General features: G+C 38.2%; 2 protein-coding genes across 7 annotated transcripts in view; one reads left to right on the plus strand and one right to left on the minus strand.

Moving 5' to 3' along the window:
• NHSL1 (NHS like 1) overlaps positions 1–10,532 on the plus strand; it is a 163,030-nt gene extending 152,498 nt beyond the window's left edge. For all 5 annotated transcript variants that reach the window (XM_039322966.1, XM_039322947.1, XM_039322955.1 and 2 more), the window contains 3 exons: positions 924–4,217; positions 4,773–4,902; positions 8,430–10,532. In XM_039322966.1, coding sequence (XP_039178900.1) covers positions 924–4,217; positions 4,773–4,902; positions 8,430–9,075 — 4,070 coding nt within the window. In that variant the 3' untranslated portion in view covers positions 9,076–10,532. The remainder of the gene's footprint in view (positions 1–923; positions 4,218–4,772; positions 4,903–8,429) is intronic.
• Positions 10,533–10,653: 121 nt separating this feature from the next.
• On the minus strand, positions 10,654–22,612 carry HEBP2 (heme binding protein 2). 2 transcript variants are annotated; one of them, XM_039322998.1, is made up of 5 exons: positions 22,459–22,612; positions 21,182–21,257; positions 17,340–17,475; positions 16,043–16,223; positions 10,654–14,717 (listed from the first exon to the last, which is right to left on the minus strand). In XM_039322998.1, the coding sequence occupies exons 1-5, from the start codon at positions 22,524–22,526 to the stop codon at positions 14,540–14,542; spliced, it is 639 nt and encodes a 212-aa protein (XP_039178932.1). In that variant the 5' UTR covers positions 22,527–22,612; the 3' UTR covers positions 10,654–14,539. The 2 variants fall into 2 exon arrangements, with proteins under 2 accessions (XP_039178932.1, XP_039178941.1); XM_039323007.1 differs by lacking the exon at positions 22,459–22,612 and adding an exon at positions 22,156–22,346.
• Between the last annotated feature and the right edge of the window lie 531 nt (positions 22,613–23,143).

The following is a 23,143-nucleotide window of genomic DNA, read 5'->3' on the forward strand; positions in this document are numbered from 1 at the left end:
GCGTTCTGGATTAATGTTATGTTCTGGGAGTTGGTTGAGGTAGTCTTTTTAATGTTCCTGCAAAGCACTAATTCCTCCTAGTCCTCCAGTCAAGCCTATTGTTAGATCAAGATAATAGATTTTGTATCTCTTTTCCAATTCTGTATCACAACATATAAACGACACATCACTGTTGAACTCAAATGCATTTAGAATCAGGAAATCATTAGAATACAGTATCTACTGGAACCTAAATAATATTGTTTTATTTGACGGCATAGAAAGCTTCAATTAATATTTTAATTTTTAATGAATACTTCTAAATATATTTTATTTCATGTTAATTTTGATTAAAAAATCAGTATTAGGTTTTAAGTGTTGTTTTGTCATGAAGCACTGAATTCTTAAAAAAAAGGATTGCACAATTTAAGTAGAATAATGTTGGCAGAAAATAATTTTTAGTATTTTAAATGAATTTAGTAGGATTCATTCTTGTTTGTGAGTGGAAACTAATTACAGTGAGGAAAGAGTTTAGAAAGTACAGGGGTTGGAAAACAACTTATATTTGATACTTTCTTTCTTGAGATATCACAAAATAGTCCATTTTCATTTCTGCTAATAGTGCCAGCTGGTATGATTTAAAATATACTTGAATTGAAGCGCATAAGGAACCTACTAGACTGCTGTTGGCTGTCTTTATGCATTAGTTGATATCAATTATTTTCATCTTTTTAAAAATCCTAATATATCACATATATAATATATAATGCAAATATAAGCATACCAAGAGTCCTTTGTTAGGAATACCTGAACATATTGGAACTTGTATGGTAAAAACTAAATGGGAGTTCTGTATAAACTTTTTATTAATGGACACATTTTAAATGCAATTATAACAATGCAGTATATTTATTTTTCTAACAGTTTTGTTTTAATATCTACAGTTGGCAATGGCAAATGTGACATCCGTGGCCATTCATTATGTGTCCCTGATCATTATTCTACACTAGGAAGACTTGAGGGCTATCAGTCTTCTATGCAGCAGTGTGGCACCAAAGACTCCAGCTGTCAGACAGAAGATATTAAAGTGGTGCCACCCTCAGTTAGGCGAATACGTGCACAGAAAGGTCAAGGAATTGCAGCCCAGATGTCACAGTTTTCCAGTTCTTCTGGAAACATGTCTGTGATGAGTGATTCTGCTGGAGTCATGTCTACTTCTCACCTAAATAATGACCTGGGCTTTCACAGTCTACCTCGATCGGGAGCAAGAGTGTCCCTACAGTTACTTGAACGTAGGCATAGCCTCTCCAAGTCAACAGAAAGTGGACCTTTGTTACATCATGTAGGTGTGTGGCAAGGAAATGAAAGAATAGATGATATGAGAAATGGCTGTAGGATAGATGGGCTACAGAAGCCAAAATCTCAAGAATTAAACTCTGAGAATGGAAAAACAGAAAGTACAGCATGTATGATCTCTCCACATGTTGCATATTCTACCATCAACACACCAAATGCTTCCCTATCATCCTGTTCAGATGTTATGAATAACAATACGGCAGAGAGTTCCGAGACAGTAGATAAGAAAATGATGAACTCTTTGTATCTAAAGCCTAGAGACAATCTTGTCGGCAATGGTATAATAAATTCAAAAGAGCAACGTCATTCTTCTAATGGCACCTGGTGTGACAACAGCTCAACACATCACTCACAGGCCTCAGACACCACTATCTCATCCAATGGTGTAATGGTGTTTGTATCCTTTTGTGATACAGGAACTACAGAAAGTGTCCCCCAAAGTGTGACCTATAATTTTAGTAACGATCACCGTTTTTCAAACCATTCTCACAACATTAACAGTAGAAGTGAATCAAATTACACTGTGGACAACATACAGGACAAAGTTAAACAAAATGCAAAGCACTGTGGATTCAAACCTTCTGGAAATGACACCACTTTACACATGTCAAAGTGTGCCATTCCAGGTTGCTCCAGCCCTGACTCCCTTGAAAGAGTCTTAGCCAAAGAAGACTCACACTCTTTATATTCTGTGGACAATGATATCTCTTACCCTTCTGTGCATGTGGATTCAGATGTCCAGTCTGTTAAAAGCTGCAGTGAAAATGGTTTTGCAAATCCCAGGCATAGTGTCATTAATGTGTTTGCTAGAACCGAGAAGAAATCTCTGGAGGATTTTGCAAGTTCCAATGACAAGTCACTCACACGTAGCATTTCTTTTAAAAAGGCAAAAAAACCACCTCTCCCACCATCCAGAACAGATTCTCTTAGAAGAATCCCCAAGAATAAACCTCAGTCTAGTGGACAAGTACTGGATGATAAGTTGATAGCTAGCCTTCAACATTCCTTGCAACTGAACCTCCAGTGCAAAAATGGCAGCTCACCATCACAAAGTCCCTGCAGTGATTATGATGATCCTTGGATGCTGCGGTCTCGTAGCCAGAGCACTGTGAGTGCCAGTAGCAGCATGATGTCTGCCACAGGACTGAACATGTATTCCATCTGTGCAGTCACACCAGCTCAGAGTGACACAAGTAGCATCAAATCAGAATACACTGACCAGTGGTGTTACTACAGTGATTATCCTGGGACTCCAGATGACCATTTAAAATCCACAGCAATTTATTCCTCTAATACTTTACCAAAGCTAACTGATTATAATGTTAGTCACCTTAGTGATGAGTCAAGGGCTTCTATACCGCCAGTGCCCTCTGGAGTGGCCAAAACAAAAGCTATTTCTCCAGAAAAATCACAGAGAGTTACATCACCGTCTAGTGGGTATTCCAGCCAATCCAACACACCCACAGCACTTACACCAGTGCCTGTCGTCCTAAAGTCTATGTCAACAGGAAATGCTAAGTCCAAGATGAAGCCTAGAGTGCCTGAAAGAAAATCAAGTCTACTGTCTTCAGTTTCAGTGTCTTCCTCTTCCACATCTCTCTCATCAAATACATCTGCTGAAGGGACCATAAAGAAACCTGATCCTACCCTGAGCTTCCCTCCAGCTACATCATCTTCACTAGTATCTTCAGATTCCAATGATCCTCTTCTTCCTCCCCCACCCCCTCCCGTAGCAGATGTTACTGATCTTCCTCAGCCACCTGAATCACCAAGTTTTCCACCTCCTCCCCCAGATGTTGTCACAAATGCCTATTTTCCTCAAAGTATTGGATGGTTCAATAATCAAGATATTTCAAACCATTCTTCTCATTCCTTGCTTCCTGATTCTTCTCATCACCTCCCACCCACTTTTCCAACTTCAGTTCCTCCACCAGCCCCACCCTTGGATCCCAAATTCATGAGAGATGGCCATAAACCTGTACCGTACTCTTTCAAGAAACGTAATCTGGAAGCTCCTTGCAACAATTCAAAACGGCTCTTAAATAAGGATGTTCTCCCAAGGCCTGCAATGCCACTAATAACTACTGAAGCTCTCCAGAGGGTACAGCTGAGGTCAGTGAAGAAAGCTGTGAAATCAGAGGTAGAGCAGTCAGCTGAGTCTGCTTCCAAAGCAAGTCCTCAGGAGAAAAACCAGGATTCTTTTTCTGCTGAGTTGCCTTTCAGATCACATTTGTCAGGAGGATACAATGACACGCTGGGTGCAGTTGGGGGTGAAGCCCAGAGATCACCTGTTTGTAGCCCAAACAGCAGAAGGTCTGAGCCTACCAGTGCTAAAATGCCCAGAAATGCAATAAGCACAATTAACTCATTTGCCAGCGAATCACAACCAGACAAAGCTGAAGAAGTTTTGGTGCAGAACCAAGACCCTTGTAGTAATCTTGCATGTTCATCCCTTCAGGAACAATCTGGATTTCTCAGCAAGCCTCAGGATATATTGCCAAACAAGAAGCCACCGCCTGTTTCAAAGAAACCCAAACTGTTCCTGTTTGTGCCTCCCCCTCAGCCTGATGTTACAACGGAGAAAATAGCTGTGGGTGAAACAGCAAGAAGCATTCCAAGTACAACTATGAAGGATGCTGAAATTGCACGGTACAGCCAGGTTAACAATTCTCCTACAGATGGACTTGGTTCCTATGAAATGGAGTCTAGCGATCCGGTCCCCGAAGGAGGAGCTGCGAGTCCTACCTCCTGTGAAAGCAGGGTCTCTATTCTGCAGCCCCGGCTGGAGGAGCCGGTTTCTTCCTGTGAGCGAAGCAGTCCAGACAGAAATGTAGACAGCATCCCTGGAGCAGAGAAGCAGTTTTCTCAAGGGGATGAAAGTTGTAAGTTTTTTTCCACTGTGTTTTGTCTTTTCACCTAGTCTTATTAGTCACCAATCACATCTGGAATTGGGGAGAGTCACATCGTAAGAACAGTAAAGATTTTTACATCATATGTGGTAAAGATCATATGCCCTCAATCTAATTTCACACTAGTCTTAAGGAAAACCAAAAAGCTCGGATTACTATGGGTAGTGAAATTATTACTTAATTCTTTTTTTAAAAAAAAACCTTATTAGATAAGATTTTATTAGCTTTATCCCTATTCTAAAAAAAAAAAAAAATCCTGCCGCAAAGGTGTACGTTTTACATCAAGGGGATGATGATTTCTTTATTGGGGGAAGAGTTCCACTTTGATTCTATCCAAAAACTTTCAGCAGGCTTTTAAATTTGGTAATAAACCAGTAAAAGCCTGTTCCTGAGAACATTATTAAAAGACAGGTCCGATTGTTGTTGTACAGATAGTTGATGTACAGACTGTATTTGTTCATTTGTCGTTCTGTCAACTATTGCATTAGATTACATTTTTGCTTGGTTCTTTTCATCCTCGTATTTTAGCTGAAGCGATTGAAGCAGATGCAGCAACCAGCTTTTTGCTACAGAGCCCAAGCCATGGGGAAGGCAGTGAGATAATGGCAGTGCCAAGTCGACCAAGGACAACTGAGGATCTTTTTGCAGCCATTCACAGGTACTGCTTAAATTGGTTTTTTTTTTAAAAAAAAAAAAAGATTACTTTGTTGGGTGTCCTTTGCAGTTTCTTCAGTATGTTTCTTCTATCATAATGTTTGTGCTTTCATTTTTCATTAATTAATGCATCCATGTCCCACCTTCCTTGTATGTAGGGGTAAAACCTTTCATTGCTTTACAATAACGTTTCCTTCTCCTACCCACAAAATCATCTTTTATTACATGATCAGCCATGGTCTCTTCTTGGTGCCAGGTGACTCCTTGTTTGATTGTGCTCTTGTCTCAGTCTACATGATTTAACATATACTATTGCTTTTTCTGTGTGTCTTTTTCTTTCTCTTCATCCCCTCCATCTCTTTTTTACTCCTGGTGCAGTTTGGGACAGAGGCTCAACTCTAATGCTTCATGGCAAGCTTGGCTTAAACTGGCAAGTAAACACAATATAACCATCATAAGGGAAAACATATGACAATAGCCAGAATAGAGATTGTCATAGTCTAATTAAAGATAACATGCTGCTTTATCAACTGAAATGTGCAATACCGACAAACCCTACTCTTTCTTAATTTTAAAAAGGGGAAATGATTATAGGTACACATTTCAGCTATTTTAGCTTGCCTCAAATGATTTGAATTATGAACATCTTTTGAGGGAGTTATTGTTCAACACATCTGCAGGGCTTCAGGATCAGGAAGGCTGGGTGAAGTCAGTGTAAACATTATTTTTACAGGAAGGTTCTTTGGTGATAAATTTTTAGAAGCCAACACCCTCTAAATATGCTTCAGGAGAACTTCAATAGAGAAAGTACAGGATTACCAATTTGTAGTATCTAGCATGAAGCATTGGTTCCATCTAGTGGTCATTTATTGCCATTTATTGAACTGGTTTCAAAGTAAAATTGAAAGTGACTACATTAACACACAACCAAGCTGTTGCCTGCTTTTATTCATAGGCACAGGAACTACAACACTTTAGTTACTCGAGGCACAAAGATTTTTCTTGTTATGTCCTAGTGTGGTAGAATGTTGACTTTCATAGGGATAGTAACCATTGTAAAGATAACTTCAAATCATGTCCAACTTATATTTTGCAATCAACAGTGTCTTCCTGTGTCTACAGGGGGAAGTGTAGTTGGGGATCATTTGATGACACAGCAGTGTCATTATGCAAGGCCACCCACCCTTTTACCCATTCATGATGTCATCATCTGCAGAGCCCATAAGGGTAAAGTTCTAGCACAATACTATCACCCAGCTTTCATTAATCTGGTGACAGCAGCAAGGTCCTGTAGATGTTGCTGTTTGCAATGTTAAAGCATGACAGCAAAAACAGTTTTGCTGCTGGGACTATACTATTTCATGATAGTTATTCGAATTAAATCTGGGATAATTGACACAATCATCAATTTTAATTCTGTAAAAGATAATTTTTCTTACATGTAGTGAGAAAATTGAGGATCCCTGCCCCCCCCCCCCCAAAAAAAAGGAAGAAAGAAAAAAGAAAACTGACTGTAATGTGATGAAGGAATAAAAGGAATAAAAGCAAGTAAACAATTCCTTATGACATTACAAATTTTTAGGTACATAAAATAACTCTTCAGGCATTCAAGCTAATATGAATCAGAACCAGACCAGAAATAAATAAAATATATTAAAAAAGAAAAAGAACCAGACCAGAAATAGAGCCAGTTTGGTCCAGTGGTCAAGGCAATAATATCAGTTAAAATCAATTATATTATACTATATTATATATAATATATTATATTATATTGTTCTTTTAGTCATAGATTTTATACACGCTCATCAGGAGAGGCTTCTTGTCAAGCAAGAGAGAAAGAATGATGCATAATGGAGGCCTTAGGGGGAAAAAACTACACTTTCATAAGTGAATTTAAATTCCATGGTTTTGTATTCTTAAGTTGTTTAATTTTTTGGATGCTGCTCTCTAAGGGGGTCTGTATTGCACAGATATATAAAACAATAGGCGTTGTTTAGTTAATGTGTATAAGACAGAAATAGAGAACAGCAGTTTGCATTATTGCTGATTTTCATATTACAACATAGTGCTATGTATATGTGTGTGTGTGTATGTGTGTGTATACACACACACATATATATATATATATATCTGTGAATGTGTCCACTGTTCAATTTGCTACAGTGATGCAATCTGCATTTCCAATCTTTTCTGATTCTGTATTAACAAATTGTTCTTCCTGTCAAACTGAATATGGAAAAAGAACATTTTTCCGTTTCTCTTAACATTTCTTGCTGATGTGTACTACTGCAAATGCATAAAAATATACAACCTAGTTTTCTTTAGAGGCAGAATATGTAATCAGAAATATGTTGGTTAGAACCTACAATCATAGTATCACGTTTCCAAAAACCATAGCACAGCTTTCTTCTCCACCACTCTGCTACAGCTCTCCCCTCCCTTCTTTTTTATCTGGAGGCTTAGCCATTTTGAATCACTACCCTCCTCTCCTGTCGATGGGTACTGCTTCCAGGGATGGAATAATACTGGTGGGTTGCATACACTGTTTAACTAAATGTAAACAGTAATTCAAGTATAATGCAGCAGAGACCAGAAACTATGCCATACTTATTCCAATAATTATTTCTGAGTTACTTTAAAGATGTTTATGTATTTGGATAGCATTAACACATGCTTGGTATTATAGTTTGTGTTGGAATACAACTCCGATAATTACATATTTGTTCTGTTTTAAACTATACATTTTGAGTGGGGGGGGGTTTCCTTCCATGCATATCTTTTTTTAATGAATATCTTTTCTATCGTGTGACCTTAATATAGTCAGTTGAACGCTAAATAGTTAAACACTTTGTCCAATTTGCTAATTGCTGTTTGATAGGCAAGTGAAGTGCTTGATGGATTGATAATTTCCCACAGAGCTTATCAATTTTATTTTGATTTCATTAATTCCATTCCCATGGCAATTTCATGGGGAAATGCATATTAGCATGCGTTTTGTAAACTGTACTCAATTTGGAAGAGATTATTCAATTGCAAATATGTGTTCATTAAAAGTAATGTTTAGCAAGATTCAAATATTTGTTTTACAAAATAAACAGAAGAAACGTTTAAATTGCATGCACTTTGATTTAGTTTTGTGCCCGGTAGCTAAAAATGATTTAAGATCTGAAATATGGCATATAATTCCTTTTTTCGAAAAATACACTTCCACTAGTTACTGTACTCATATGTTTCCTTCTTAACAAGTCCTCATTTAGCAACCACAATTGGGACCAACAATTTGATCATCGAGCAAAGTGATCATTAAGTGAAACCATGACTGCTTACGAATGTACTTCAGCTTACCCTTGCTTTACGGAAGGTTGTAAATATGAGTAGTCGTAAAGTTTTTCATCACTATTGTAATTGTGGTCGCTATCTGAGGCAGGCAGAGGACTACTTTGTTATCTTTTTCCTCTTGGGATGCAAAATAAGTTTTTTATATGAGAGGCTAGTAACTTTTTCCTGTTTTTTCCCAACTCACAATCACAGATCCAAAAGGAAAGTCCTTGGCCGCAAAGATTCTGAGGATGATCACGCTCTAAATCATTCTCCATCACCCCCAGTCACACCTACTGGTTCTTCCCCAAACTTGCCTTCCCTGAGGCAGGCAGGATCAATTCAGAGAAATATTCGCAAGAGCAGCACCAGCAACGACAACTTCAAAGCATTGCTTCTTAAAAAAGGGAGCCGTTCAGACACCAGTTCTCGTATGTCAGCAGCAGAGATGCTAAAGAATACAGACCCAAGATTTCAAAGGGCTAGACTAGATTCTACCGGAGAGCTGAGTGAGAGCACAGTGGCTTCTCCTACCAAGACCAAAAGGCCCCAGGAGGAATGGGCCAAGAGTGAAGGCCTGATGCCAAGGAGTCTGTCTCTATCCAGCACAAGATACAGCAGATCTCGAACCCCACCCTCTGCTGCAAGTAGCAAGTACAGCGCTCGAAACCGGATCCAGAGTAGCCCTATGACGGTCATCTGTGAGGGCGATGTAGAAGTAGTTGAATCTGCAGAAAGTAGAACTCGCAGGTTTTCAGAAGAGGAACCGCCTGATGTATTTGAGAGTGATGATGCAGATATTAATGAAAATAGAGACTCTACTGAGGATGACAACATGCTCATGGACTTGTTATCTTAATGGGTAACACAGAATGCCCTTCATTTTTTATACATATATATATTAGCATTTAAACTAAAAAAAGTTTAAATGAGACTTAAGAGGCTAGACTTTCATATATAACAAATAAGGCACCGAGTCTAAGTAAAATTTAGGGTGAATTTGTGTATGGGATGCTGTTTAGATGATGCAATACTGATATTCTGTTCAGCATAATTGGATTGACTTTTTTGTTTGGAAGACACTAGTAACCAGACCTCTCCATTAAAGCCTTAATAACAACAATTATAGTAATGACAGTTCTTGGATTGTTGTTTGAGCATGCTTTTTTTTTTCTTTTTTGAGGGTGTAAAAAACTAAGTAAGCCTGCAAAAAAAAAAAAGCGGGGGGAAGCTTCTGTGGTACAGGTGAAAGTAACTTTTTAAGTATTATATTTATAAAACCTAGTAAACTTTCAGCAGGGACTATTGGAAAGGAATGTGCAGCCTATTAGTTAGCAGGACTGGCATTGTCCCACTGCTGCTTCTGATGTGATCTGTGATCTCCTCTTATGATCTAACCATGTCTTAATAATATAACAAGAGTTTGGGTTAAATTTTGAAAATTCCAACTGGGGACAAAGAAACACTTGTGATACAGGAGTGACTGCTGTGCAGCCATATTACAATCCATTTGCTTGGTTTTCAGAAGCCATTTATGCTATGTGGTTTCTCTGAATAAAGTTTTGGAGACCTAAAATAAATAGCTGCAGGCTTATAATGGGGATGTAGATAGATTCAGGGGAAACATAATAATCAGCCATTAATGTTTCAATTTTAAAATAAATGCAACATTGGAAAAGTTACACCATAGAACTGTGAAGAATACGTTTTCCTTTTCTATTAAACTGTGTGGAATTGTATTGTTGTCAACTTTTGTCAAAAGGGAGAAGAGCTTTGAATAACATATCACTTGAAAGTTTCAACAGTGACTGTCTTTTTGTTACCAAAGAGTGCACTACAATTACTTTTACTTTTTAGGAATAGCCAGCATTTCCTTCCTTCTAGGGAAATAACATTGCTCATTTAGAAGACTTAACGTTTATTAAGAATTTATCATTGATTTACAAAATAACACTTTCTTCCTTGTAAAGAAAACTACAGACAAAACTGCAGTTTTGCTCACCGTTTTGTAAAGAAACTTTTAATTTTTGAAAAGGAATTTTGCATAAGTTGATAGTCTGTAAGGTTTTTATAGTATTTGTACATAATGGAAGTTCTTAAGGTAATTCTTGTTTTCTCAGAGTTTGGAATTTCTACATTTTTAGATGTTAAGAAAAACCCTGTATGTAGATAATTTATTTTGATGAAAAACACTTGACTCCTTTTTTGCCCTCCATCTCTATATTGTTAATACTGTAAATTTCAGGGGTCTTCATTCAACTGAAGATAGAGACAATGCTGTGATTCTGCTTTAATAAACAAGGCTGCCATTTGTCATTTTGTGACTCAGATTAATGACCATTAATTCTATTTCCATACATCTCCTTAAATGAACATTAGCAAAGGATCATATTGGGAAATCCAGATGCTATCATTAAAATATATTTATCAGATAGTGTTTATCTCTTACAGTATATGTTTATTTTCCTCTTAAGAAAGATGATCCACATAATCAGAAAGATCCAAAAGGAAAAAAAGAAACCATTCCATGTATTTTATGGGGAGAGTAGCTTTGACATTTGCAGTAATCAGTAATCATTTCTGAAAACACACTGGTTGCTGTGAGGATACATCAGCATGGTATTTTTTTTTTTAAATAACTGCATTTTAGTTCCAAAATTTCAGATAAAATTAAATACTTTGAAATTATGTATCCACCTTGCTCTGCCTATCTGACTGAAAACTCTATTGCTGTTTAGAGAATAGCTTACTTATGTTATTGTGTTCAAACTCAGCGATGTGTACCCACTCTTAGAATGCTTAGAAACATTTGTACACATGGGCTTAGGAAAAATCTGCCTACAGTATTTGTTCTCAAACCAGGGAGTTTGAAGCAAGCATTGAAGAGAAAGAGAGTAGGGCATAGTATACCCCATCACACTTCACTACCAATAATTCATATCAAAGGGATGAGTTTGCAATAAACAATGTTAAATGGAACCAGTTGTGTAGATTTTATGTCATGTTACCAATAATAGGGAAATATAATATAATCCAAAAAAAGGTTCACAGGCTTAGAAATTGTTGTATCTGGACCAGCCGGTCTGGGGAAAACTAACATTCTGGAATTCCGTGGGATGTTCTTCAGAACAGAATATTTTTAACTACTTACTTGCACATATATCAGTCATACACAGACATGCTTGTTTTCATTTTTTTCCTTGTGCTTCAGCCAATGCATGTATACAATACCTATTAAACCAAGATGTTTACAAAATAGCGTACTTGCCAAATAAGGAATTATTCCCCAAAACATATATAATTAAATATGAAACATTACATCATGTGTTCTTAGTAAAAGTACAATTATTTGATTTTAAAAGGCAGGCTTGAGTATGTATTTATTAGTAAACCATTTAATTGCTTACAAACAATATCCAATTTCAGGCTTGCCTCTTCTGTTTAGTACTAAAAAGCACCTTTAGTGTTTGGTATGATTAAGCCAACTGTTAAGAGGGCATGAAATTTTAAGGGAGAGTTTTATGTCTCGTTAAGTTTAGAGACTAATGTGTACAAAGAAATATTTCCTCTTTCTATTGTTTTATGGCACAAAATTAGTATGTATACATTTTTCTTTGTTTGCTATTCTCTGTTATACGGGTAGTCCTTAACTTACAACTGTAATTGAGCCCAGAATTATGGTAGATTATGTGATCATTCTCAATTTTACAACCTGCTTTGCAGTGGTCATTAAGATATTAACCATGGCCATTAAGCAAACATCATAGTCATTAAGTGAAATCATTATTCACAATGGGCATTTTGCCAGAAACTGTGATTTTTGCCCCCCCCCCAAAGCATAATTTGTGATCACATGATTATGAGATGCTGCAAATGGCTGTAAATGTGGGCTGATTGCCGAGCTCCAAAATGCAGTTGTGACGGAGGTGGCCCCTGGAACTTAAAATCTGGGTTGTAAATAGTGTTGGGGAGGTCTGTTATAACTTCAAAGGGTCACTAAGCTACTGGTTGCAAGTCAACTATCTGTATACACAAACATGAGGAAAAACCAGCATACAATACAATTTCATTGAGAAGTAACACTAGTTTTCCATATTAATTATACTGAATAAAAATACAGGATAACTGGGAGATCTGTGATAAGAATTTTAGCTGAAGTACCAGAATTGAACTCTACATTAATCTTTTCTTTAAAAAAAGATATATAGCGCCTTACAAACTTTCAGGTATTAAAAATGCAGTTTATAATACAGTAAAAGTAAGAATCATACATTAATGATGCATTAATCTAGGAGTCTGAAACCCCCATCATAATCTGACCAAGTTATGCTAATTTTCATTATAGCAACATGGATCAGCAATACTGCATATTTCCATGGTAGAAAAACTCACCGCATACTATATGGAAGATAATAGCATTGAACTCTAGTGAACTAAACTGCTAAATTTTCTGCTTTATGGCCCTCAAGGCTTCACAAATATTTTCACCCCAAAACAAACCACAAACTAATGTCAAATATTTTCACCCACAAACTAATGATAGTTGAATCTCCTTCAGGCATGAATATTCTTGAATATTTATAGCATGTGAATGATAATTTACATACACTGTGGCATCTAACAATCAACTGGAATCTGGTTTTCCAATTAAGGATATCCCTTCTTAGTTCTTAAGTACTTGCCTCAAAAAGCAATCTTTTGAAGTGAAAACTGTGTCAAAAATGTAACTGCGACTAATGCCTGCATTTATAACCTTTGCAGCATCTGTCATGTGTTCGCCACAACAGTCAGTCAGCACTATACTGCATTGTTCTTTGGTTAACTTGATTTTTTTTCCCGTTCTTACCCCTTTACAGATTGCTTTAAACAAGCTTTATTTCCTGAACTGCTTTTGTCCCTGCACAGAACTTTCCCCAAAGTCCTAACTACAAGTAAACAAGGTCAGCTCTGTGAACCTTAATAATTTGATTAGAACAGGCCAGCCCACTACCCTTGCTATCTGAAACTGACAAGATCCTAATCAGTTTCACGTTGAAGGCTTTTCTTTGCCTCTTAAGCAACTGCAAGCACCACAGCCAACCTACTGCATTCCTTTCAATGTCTATTGCCCATTGTGTGCCTGCTTACTCTTGTCATCCCTCCTCCAATGAATGTAAATACAAATTACATTCTAGTTAATTATTTTAGCACTGGGATGAGTATTGCAAAGGGTGAGGGAGTAAGGAAAAAAGGGAAGCTGAAGAAAAATCATAAGCAGTTACATGATTTTCACACAGCAACCACTTCACATAATGATTGAGTTGCCGGAACCAATTGCTAAACAAGAATTACCTATATATTCAATAATTATTCAGAAAAATTAAGTTCAGAGAATTAAGCGCCACAATCAATAAGTTAAGGAGGAGAAAGGGAATGGGTGGCCTCTGAAGCAAGCTGCTCTCATTCTCACCCTAAAAACTGCCCCCTAAATAGGCCACAAGTGCCTCCCAAATTCAGCAACCCCTGATTTACAGGACACATCAGAATTGTTTAAAAATCCCCAGCCCAGTGTTTCATTTAAGAGGCAGCTGGGGATTGGCATTAACTTTCTTACCTTTTAAATAACATTTTCAAAGGGGTCCAAAAGGGCTAAAGGGGAAGCAGATAGGATCTCCTGGCTTACCTAAGTAATCTCTTTTTGGTCAGCTCAAGAGTACTGCCTTTTAATGTTTTTCTCCAAGGGATATGGTGGGATTTGGTAATGCAGCAGGGGTGTAATTTTCTGCCCCTTTCCCTATTCTGTGGAAGGTGGGGGGACTTGAAATGGCTTTTTATTTAATTAGTATATCAAGACTATCAAAAAATCACTATGTTTGATTTTGCAGCAAAGATCAGCAGTAAAATAATGCCCTTTAGCAGTTTGCGTCCTACTGAAGGAAAACAAAACTCCAGAAACAACTGTGGGATTTACAGAGATTCTAGATTTCTTTACCTGCCTTTCAAATTTCCTTTCTCCCCAGATTAGGCCTCCAATTTGGTGGAAAAGTCTTGCATAAGCATTACTGTTTTTGTAGAAAGTTCAATTAATTTACTACAAAACAGAATTCTTCCCTTTCAAGGATTATAAATATTATAAAATAATAATTATTAGCATTATTCTATTAGTCATATTTTATCAAAAAAAAGATGAGTTTTATATCAGCATAGAAATTTAGGCAATGGTAAAAGCAAAGAAATATGTTAGAAAATATACAGGAACACAGCTTTTATACATAAGGAAAGTTCCCTTTTCAATTAAGCATTTAAAAGTTAATACTTATAATCTGTATTGCTGTGGAAAGAGTTTAGCTTTTTTTGATAAGCCAAACTTCATTATGCCTGTTCAGCAATTTAAATGGACTGTCATAACCAGCAGTATAATAGATCTTTTCTTGAAATGTTCTTCCATCCCGCCTTAAAGTTTCAGCAAGTGCCTGTATTTCTTCTTGGTTTTTTTTAGCTTTAGCAAATCCCCCAAATGATCTGTTAAGAACAGAAACATACATATTTTGAAAAAGCAGGACCTAGACCAACCATACAAAGTCAAAATTCAAAATCAGTGTTAATGAAATATTTTTCCCAGCATTTAAGCGTTGGTTTATGTTATTCCTGTCCTTTGTTTAATTTTCTCACAAAGGGAATCCATCCATATATTATAAAAGCAACAAACGAATATACCCCCGTGATGTTTTCATATGAGCATGGAATGCTGAACAAACAAAAATTATCTCTGAATACAACAAACAATGAAATTCATGGATTAAAACAATAACGTGGGCCAATCCCAAAGACTGTTTTAAGAGAAAGAAGAAATGAGAAGGTACAAATGTAGCTTCCTGTAATGGCATATATAAAATAACTTTCACAGAATACAAATTTCACCCATTACAATACAGGTAGTTCTCGAGTTATGAGTGTAATGGAGCCTGCCCATTACTCACTGCCTTGCTCGTTAAGACTAACATGAAGTATCTCAGAGTGGAGAAGGCCTAGTGATGGAATAGGCCCCAAAGGTCTTCCTGACCCACTAAGATACCTCATGCTTCCCCCTCTCTTCCTGCTGCGCCATATTCACCTGGAAAAGATCCATCTCCTTTCTGCCGCAGTTCCTGCTGCCGCCCAGATCTGAGGCTGGGGGATGTTTCCGCGGCCCTCCGGTAGCCTGATCCAGGCACAAAAAGCCTTTTCTAGGCCACTGACAACTGGATCTGAGGCCGCGGGACTTGCTCATAAAAACTAGGGGACACTTATGACATAATTTCAAACGAGTGTTAAGTGAACGCTCGTAACTCTAGGATTACCTGTACTGTTTCCATCCCCTGGTTTCTTTTTAGGTTTATTATTTGTAGAACTGCTAGATCTTAAGCAAAGTTGCTCAGAAATTGAAAAACTATATATTTATAATTACTAAAGCATCTGAGAACTTCTGAAAACTTTTGATTTTAGCAGGCTTTTTTTTTTAATCCTAGAATATTTTAAAGTATAAACAACATATTTTATCCACCACAAAGTGGCAGACAACAATTATTAACAATGTTAAATAGCTTTTGGCCCAGATATATTCCATTACGACCAATTAGCTGTTGTATGCAAGAGTTATCTTTCATCCCAACTGATAAAACATTATCATACTAAGATTACTAGAAAGGGGCGGGGACCTTTCTCTCACACATCCCAACTGGCTAGTTAATATGCAGCAGGTAGTAATATATATTTTAAACAGGGACTGTGTTACCTATATAAAATACCCCCTTGCCTTTTTAGTCCAAGAAACTAGAGAGGGTCCCTTCTGAGAGGTCAATATTTACCTGACAAAGACTGTAATTGCTGGCTTGGTTTCGATGAAGACATCTGCTTCTGAAGGCTTGGGTGGGTTTGCCTGGTACTGAGTTGGCAAATAAAAGGCAACTGTTGTGATGGACTCGGAGAACGGGCCAGTTCCTGGCTGGACATAGCATGTCACTGGAGCTGTCATAGCTATCTTTGTTCCTGCAAAAGGCAGGAAGAATCACGTCACTAGCTCCACCAAGAAGCAAACTAAACATGCTGCTAAACTTTAAGGAATGAGTCTTTAAACTAGGATGCTAAAATCCTGAAATCTCTCATACATTAAATAATAGTATCAGCCAGAAATAATGATTAAACATCTAGCTCAGTGATGGCGAACCTTTTAGAGACCGAGTACCCAAAAACTGGCTCCGCTCCCACTCTACCCCCCTGCCCCGCCCCCACCCTCCCTGCCTGCAGGGCCACTCACCACCTACAGGGCCTGCCACAGATCTCCCAGACAGCTCAGCAGCACCATTGCGGCCATGCCCTCTGCTCGCGCCTCGCAGCATCAACTGTGCGCGATGGGGTGTGAGGGCAGAGTCTTGTCTACGCTGCCTGGTTGCCATGTCCTTGGCTGCGCTGCTCCATGTGGGCCACGCTCGGGGCAACTCTCCTCCAGGGGGGCTGCTGGTGAGGAGGGGGTCACGGGAGGAGGCAAGGCTGGGGCAATGGCACGTGTGCCTACAGAGAGGGCTCCAAGTGCTGCCTCTGACACGCGTGCCATAGGTTCGCCACCACTGATCTAGCTCAATATTAACTGCACACAAAATAAATATAATCAAATGACTAACTCAGTCAAAACAAAATATATCTACTATGCTTTCTGGGCAGAAAACCTACAAATGAGGTAACTTTAGAAATATTTAAAAATGCACCTGACTACTACAGAGGAAAAAGTAGTTCCAATGCAATCATTAAACGTTTTTTGCAATTTTAAACAAAAATTTAGAGGATTGAGGCAATTTAACCACACAACCTTTGGTAAAATGAATGTCCTCAGAATGATTACTTTTCTAACAACTTTAAGAACTTACTTATTCTTTATCCATGTTTGGAAATGTCTATTAAAATATTTGTATGCGCCTTTAGCCAAAAAAATAAAGAACAACTTCCAATAAAAGCTTTTAGAATATGCATGTAAGATATTGAGAAAGGCAACACATTTTGGGAAATGATGAAATATGTCTGTGTGGCATGGTTTTTTTTTCCACATGAAAAAAGAACAATTTCAAGAAAATAGCTTGCACGTTGGTGCCCAAAGCCTCTGTATATTACCTTTTTCATTCTTGCCTTTAATATAGTTAAAGAGCTTCATGAAGCCAGCATTGATGGCTGCATCCCAGTCTATGGTTTTAAGAGATGTACACACCCATTTGGCAGGTTCATACTGTCGAATTTCATAATCAGATGCCTTTAAAAAAAAGTCCAGGTCACAGATCATGACACTATTACTAAATAATTTGCATACTATAAACTCAGAAGGAATTCATTAAATAAAACATTAATTAAACTAAGGTTTGCTAAGAGTTACAATGTTTACTGAGTTAGTTTAGGATAGGGCAGACCCACATTTAACCATAAAGCTCATTCAATAACTAGACTTTCTTGCCTTTTTTTTCTCTTTGAATACGTTTTGCTTCTCATCCAAGAAACATTTTCAGTTCTTCTTGGAATTTCGGCATCTTCTTGTATGAGAAGCAAAATATATTCAGTTGCCTTTTGAAAAATATCTTTGGGACAACCCTGACCTGGATGATTGAGAATCTCCATAGGCATTCATTCAGTAACTCTAAGTCAGCCATACCTGAATCACCCTGTGTTGTGAGAATAGATGGGTGGGTTAGAGCTCATTGGAAGAAAAGTGGGATGTAACATAGTAAATAAACAGTAAATGAATAAAGGACAGAACACCTTCGAACAGGAGTGTCTATGGAGGGTCTCAGTCATCCAGGTCATAGTTATCCCAAAGGTGCTTTTTTCACAAGGCAACTGGACTTTGTTTTTTTTTCTTTGAAGACATTTCGATTCTCATCCAAGAAGCTTCTTCAGCTCTGACTGGATGGTGGGGAATGGAAGGATTTATACTCCTTGCAGACAACTGGTCATTTGCATTCTTTTAGAGAGTCGTTGAAGCCACCTAGAGGTTTATCTGTGTCTTCGGTTTGTGTTTCAGCGTTTTATCCTTTCCCATCTTACAGAAAACTCACACGCGCGGATCAATATTTACATGTTGATTCTCACCACCCACTGAAGCACAAAATGGGAGTTATCAGAACCCTACACCTCAGAACTGAAAATCTATCTACCAGCAAAGATTGGAAAGAAAAAGAACTAAAACACACCAAGGAAGCCCTCAGAAAGTCCAGTTGCCTTCTGAAAAAGCACCTTTGGGACTTCAAACAAGAGGCATTGTACTAACAGAAGGACTATTTAAAACGCATTTTCCAATTTTATTTCAAAAATGCTTCCTACTGCCATCCTGCAATCTGATCTTATAGCACACTTTTGCTCACAAAACAGCTCCATTAGTATTATAGCTGTGCACACCTCACAAAGAATTTTTAAAAAGTGCTTGACGTATGCTGTGAGCACATGCACAGCACTTCTCTGTAGTTATTAAAACAGCCTAAGTTTTTCCAGGCTTCTGCCCAAGGCTGAAAAAGAACTGGTTCAAGGAATTCTTAAAGCCTCATGGCACTGGCTCTACACAGAAAAACATGCTGTTTTCATAAGTCAGAAATATTAGGCTCACGCAACGTCTTAGAGCATTTCTTTTCAAGCTTGTGAATGACCCTACTGGAGAATATACACAGATGCATTTAATATTGTGATAGTTTAAAAATTAGAAGTAGCCACAAAAGGTTGCGATTCAAGCAAAGAAATAAGGATGAGCTTCTTATCTCCCTCCACTCTTAAGTCATTTCCTCAGTCAAATTGCCATCTATCTGCAATACACGCTTCAAAGAAAAAAAGACATTTTTCTGTATGGTAGAAATGTTTAGAAAAAGTATTTTGAGTGGCAAAAAATTGCTACAGAAGAAAGTGTTAAAGATAGTAAGATAGAAAAGATCTATCCTCTTTCATCCCAGAGTCAAATGTCTGGTTTTTATTTCAAAGAGAGGGGAAAAATGGACTATTCATAGATTTGCTCTCTACTTTGGTGGTAATTCCAAGTAACATTCACAAAGTTGAAACACCTTTCAAACATGTTTAGGCCATAATTCCCAGAACTTGCAGCTACCTGTGCTGCAATTCTGGGTTTTGGCCTCCATATACCTGACAGGTGTCAGGTTGGGATAGGCTAATCTCCTGACAGATATCAAAAAAGAGTAGCAATAATCCTTGGTTTATGGCTATTTGTCCAGTTGACTATTCAAAGTTATGGGACTGCTAGAAAAAAATTAGAATGTACATATGGTCCTTGACTTAAAATAATAACTGAAACCAGAATATTGCTTTTGGGGCAAAGTGGTTGTTAATTCATTATTTTTTAATTTTTCAGTATTAATTTGATTCAAGTTGAATAGGCAAAATTAATTTAATTAATCACAAGTTGATGAAACTAGCAGTTAAATTATTTTACTTCAACATTCAGTTAAAGCATTGCCCTTCCCTTTCTATGAGACTAACAGGCTGGCCTTCAGCGCCCAGAATAGGGCAGAACAAGCACACAGCTTGCACACAACACTTTGCTCCACCTGCTCATGCATCATATGAACAGATCAAGATAGTTGCACTTTTATTGCCATCTCAAGTACAGACCTGGGCTGGCTATGTCTGTTTGTCATCTCAGTCACAAGGATTCTTTTTCAGGAACATGGTCAATCTTTCTTTGCAAGAAAGTGACTTTATGTATTTATTTATTACATTTATACACCACCCATCTCACTAGTGAGGTGTCCTACATGAGGAGACAGCATAGACAATATGCAAGGACAGCTGCTGCCCAAGTCCACATTCAAGATGCAAAGTAATTGGGTAACCTAGACAATATGGCCAATAAGAGTTTATTTGGAATATCCTAGAGTTTCCTATCTAAGGAGACCACCTTGTATTATTTAATTAGAGGGCTGTTCTCAAGGAGGATCTAACTTATGCAATGCATACTAAAGACAGGAGGGCAGCAGTATAGGATGTGAAATATGACGGGGGGGGGAAGGGAGCCCCCAAAAAATAGAAACAATGATTACATAAACAAAGAAACTTTCATTCTGGCAAACAATAAAAGTGTGTGAGAGAAGCTCAGGTTGACTCCTTCCTAATTCTGCCTCCTGACCTGACCTAATTCCAAGGGTTGACAAGGAGTGGGGGCCATATGAAATTAAGTTGGAAATTCACAGTCCCTTTAATATTGTTTTTCTGGGATATTCACATCTACAATAGCACACATCTACTGACGACATGCAAAGTTAGCACCAGTGATGCAGATTTTATGGCATGGCTACATTGAACTAGAGGCCATTGTGCTAGAAAACTCTTTTTATTGTTTAACTGTATTTTATTATTATAAAACCTAAGTAGTACATTGTATTATTTAAGCACAATAGTGTGCATACAGTATTGAATAGAAATTATTAACACTCTAATATTTAGATAATTTAAACTTTTAAAAATATTTATAACAATATTAACTGTAATTCCTAAAATGTCAGTCATAAGGTTATTTAACATTTACATCCAAAGGCAAAAGTGTCATTAACAAACAACTGCAACATATACAAAACTATTTGTTATACAGTAAAGGTTTCCATTTAAGCTTAATATTTAATACTAAGATCTCCACTGTATTATTATTGTTTGCAAAAGAAAAAAGAAAAACAGACAAAATAACAAAAAGTAAAACAAAAACAGCTATCTGGTTTCCAACTTCCCCCTTTTAGTGCCCCCCACCAATTTACAATGTTTATATGTATTTAGCCCCCCCAGTAGCATGTCCGGAAACTCCTACCATCTAATGTTCCAAACCACACATTATGGATTTAGCCCCTACAATCTCTTTGGTTTAATTTGGGCTGGATCCTTTGTGGTCTGTAAGTCTCTGAAGACTATTTGGAAAATCAGTTCCATTACTTCTTGAATGAGGCTAATCCTAGGCTGGAAATGAAAAGATAAGTCACCTGATTTGGCAATGCAGTCCATTTAGGCATCTCCAAGCCAGAAGAAAAAAGGGCTTGTTTTATAGTCTTCAACATCCTATATAAACACAAGGAATAAAATTATAGGAGTTCTTCTATATTCTGGATTAGACTTGTTAAGTTCATAAAGCTTTTGAAAGAAGATCTGCAAAGGATTCTAGCTTGTAGGTCTTTAACAACTACAATATAGTTGTTGTATTTTTATTTTATTCTTATCTCTTCAACTTCTTAAGTTGAAGAGAGGAAGAAAAGCTATGATGGCTAAGGAACAAGGAAAAGAATTGAGTAGCAAGATTGGAAGCAGATATATTTGCAGAAATGGTTAAATTGACTTGTTTGATTAAGGAGCAGTTATTTTTATAAAAGACTGGAAACCCTTATGGTTATCTTGCTGAAAATGGATAAAAATGAACTGGTGATTTGGGAATTTGATTAAAATGGATTGTTTTAAGAGAAAAAGGAGACCATAATATGTAGTATGGATGTGATCAGATGGAAATTGGTGTTTTTAACAGCTGCAAATAAGATCAGAAATCGCCTCTTTATATATATTTTCTTTTCCTTTTGTTATCTTTCCCCTTATTTTTACCTTTTCTTTTTGTACTTTTTCTTTCTAGAGTTTTTAAGCCTATGTAAAATTCTACAATAAAAATAATCATCACTTTAAAAAGAAGACTGTAAACACAAAAATGGCCTGAAAACAACTTCCTGGATAGAAGTTTGCTCCTGTTCTTTTAACTGGGCTTGTAGTGTCCTCCACAGCGCGCGCGCGCGCGCACACACACAAACACACACACACACACCCGTTGATTAATTTGATAGACCCCCTCAAGACTGAAGTCCCACTCCTAAATAAGCATTCACCATTCCTTAAGTAGATAAACTTTGCATTCCTCCCTGAAGCACTTCTGCCTTGCATGGCTTCAGAATGCCCCCTCCCCATTCAACCGGTATACCTTTTATTCTGCAGGCCACCGAGCAGCGGGGCAAAACCGCCTCCTTTTCCATTTCTCGCGCCCCTCTATTCAAAGAAGAAAAGTCCCAATCCAGGAACTCTCACACCTACATCGCGTCCTGCCTGCTTCGCTCCGCTCATTCAGCCAAAGGCTAACCTGACCCCGTTCAGATTTTGAAGAGTTCAATTGGGACAGCACGACCCAGGGGAAAGGTCTATGGGAAGTGTAGTACAAAATATGGGACGGGGGGGGGGGAAGGGAGGCAGACCAAAATGCCTACTCCTTCCTTTCGGCCAAACTCACCTTTCGGTTAGCCTCTTCTCTGGTTCCCAAGCAAGAACTTTACAAAGGGCACCCGAGTTTGGGAGCATAACATTTCTAGCTGGCAGAGTTGTGGGGCGGGGCTTGCCCGGTTTAGGATAGAGAGAATAATTATTCTCCTCCGCCCCCGCTCGCCCCCCCCCGCTCCCGAAAATCGCACAAAGAATCTGCTGGTCACTGCGGGGAGGGGGGGGGAATACGGAGAATTTGGTTTTCTGATTGGTTGCGAGTGGGCGGCATTTACGCCCATGGGGGGATTTTAAGGGAGCCTCGGCCTGCTGTTTTGCTGGACTGCGAAAGGGGCGGGGAAAAAAGCTTCTGGTTTTGGTGGCGCTTGGTGTGGGATGTCGCTTGTTGTGGTGGCACGGTCTCTCGGGGAAAGAAGGAGTGAGCTCATGGCCTCCTGTCAGATGCCCAAAGAAGGGGGGAGGAGGAGGAGAGGGAGAGATGAAAAGGGCCCTTTGAAGCAGAAGGCACGAGTGTTCCTCTCGCCAGCTCGCTCCCACAGCGCTGCGTTTCTTTCCGCTGAAGGAATGCTCGCATTTCGGCGGGGGCGTTGGCTGCTCCCGAGTGCGGGGCTGCCTCGGGCCAAGGGCTTTTCGCGCGCTCGAGGATTGCGGAGAAAACTTTTGGCGCTCGAAGTTTGCGCCCTTGCCTCGTTGAAGCA

This window comes from Crotalus tigris, unplaced genomic scaffold (genome assembly GCF_016545835.1).
Source record: "Crotalus tigris isolate CLP2741 ecotype Arizona unplaced genomic scaffold, ASM1654583v1 scf7180000017611.44802233496:7321179, whole genome shotgun sequence".
NCBI lineage: Eukaryota > Metazoa > Chordata > Lepidosauria > Squamata > Viperidae > Crotalus > Crotalus tigris.

Excerpts from the sequence above, each read along its gene's own strand:
- HEBP2 (XM_039322998.1), bottom strand. The coding sequence starts at position 22,526 with ATGCTCCCAAACTCGGGTGCCCTTTGTAAAGTTCTTGCTTGGGAACCA. Across the intron at positions 21,258-22,458 it reads GAGAAGAGGCTAACCGAAAG|GATGTTGAAGACTATAAAAC; the intron begins GTGAGTTTGGCC and ends GTGTTTATATAG. Across the intron at positions 17,476-21,181 it reads GGACTGCATTGCCAAATCAG|GCATCTGATTATGAAATTCG; the intron begins GTGACTTATCTT and ends TTTTTTTTAAAG.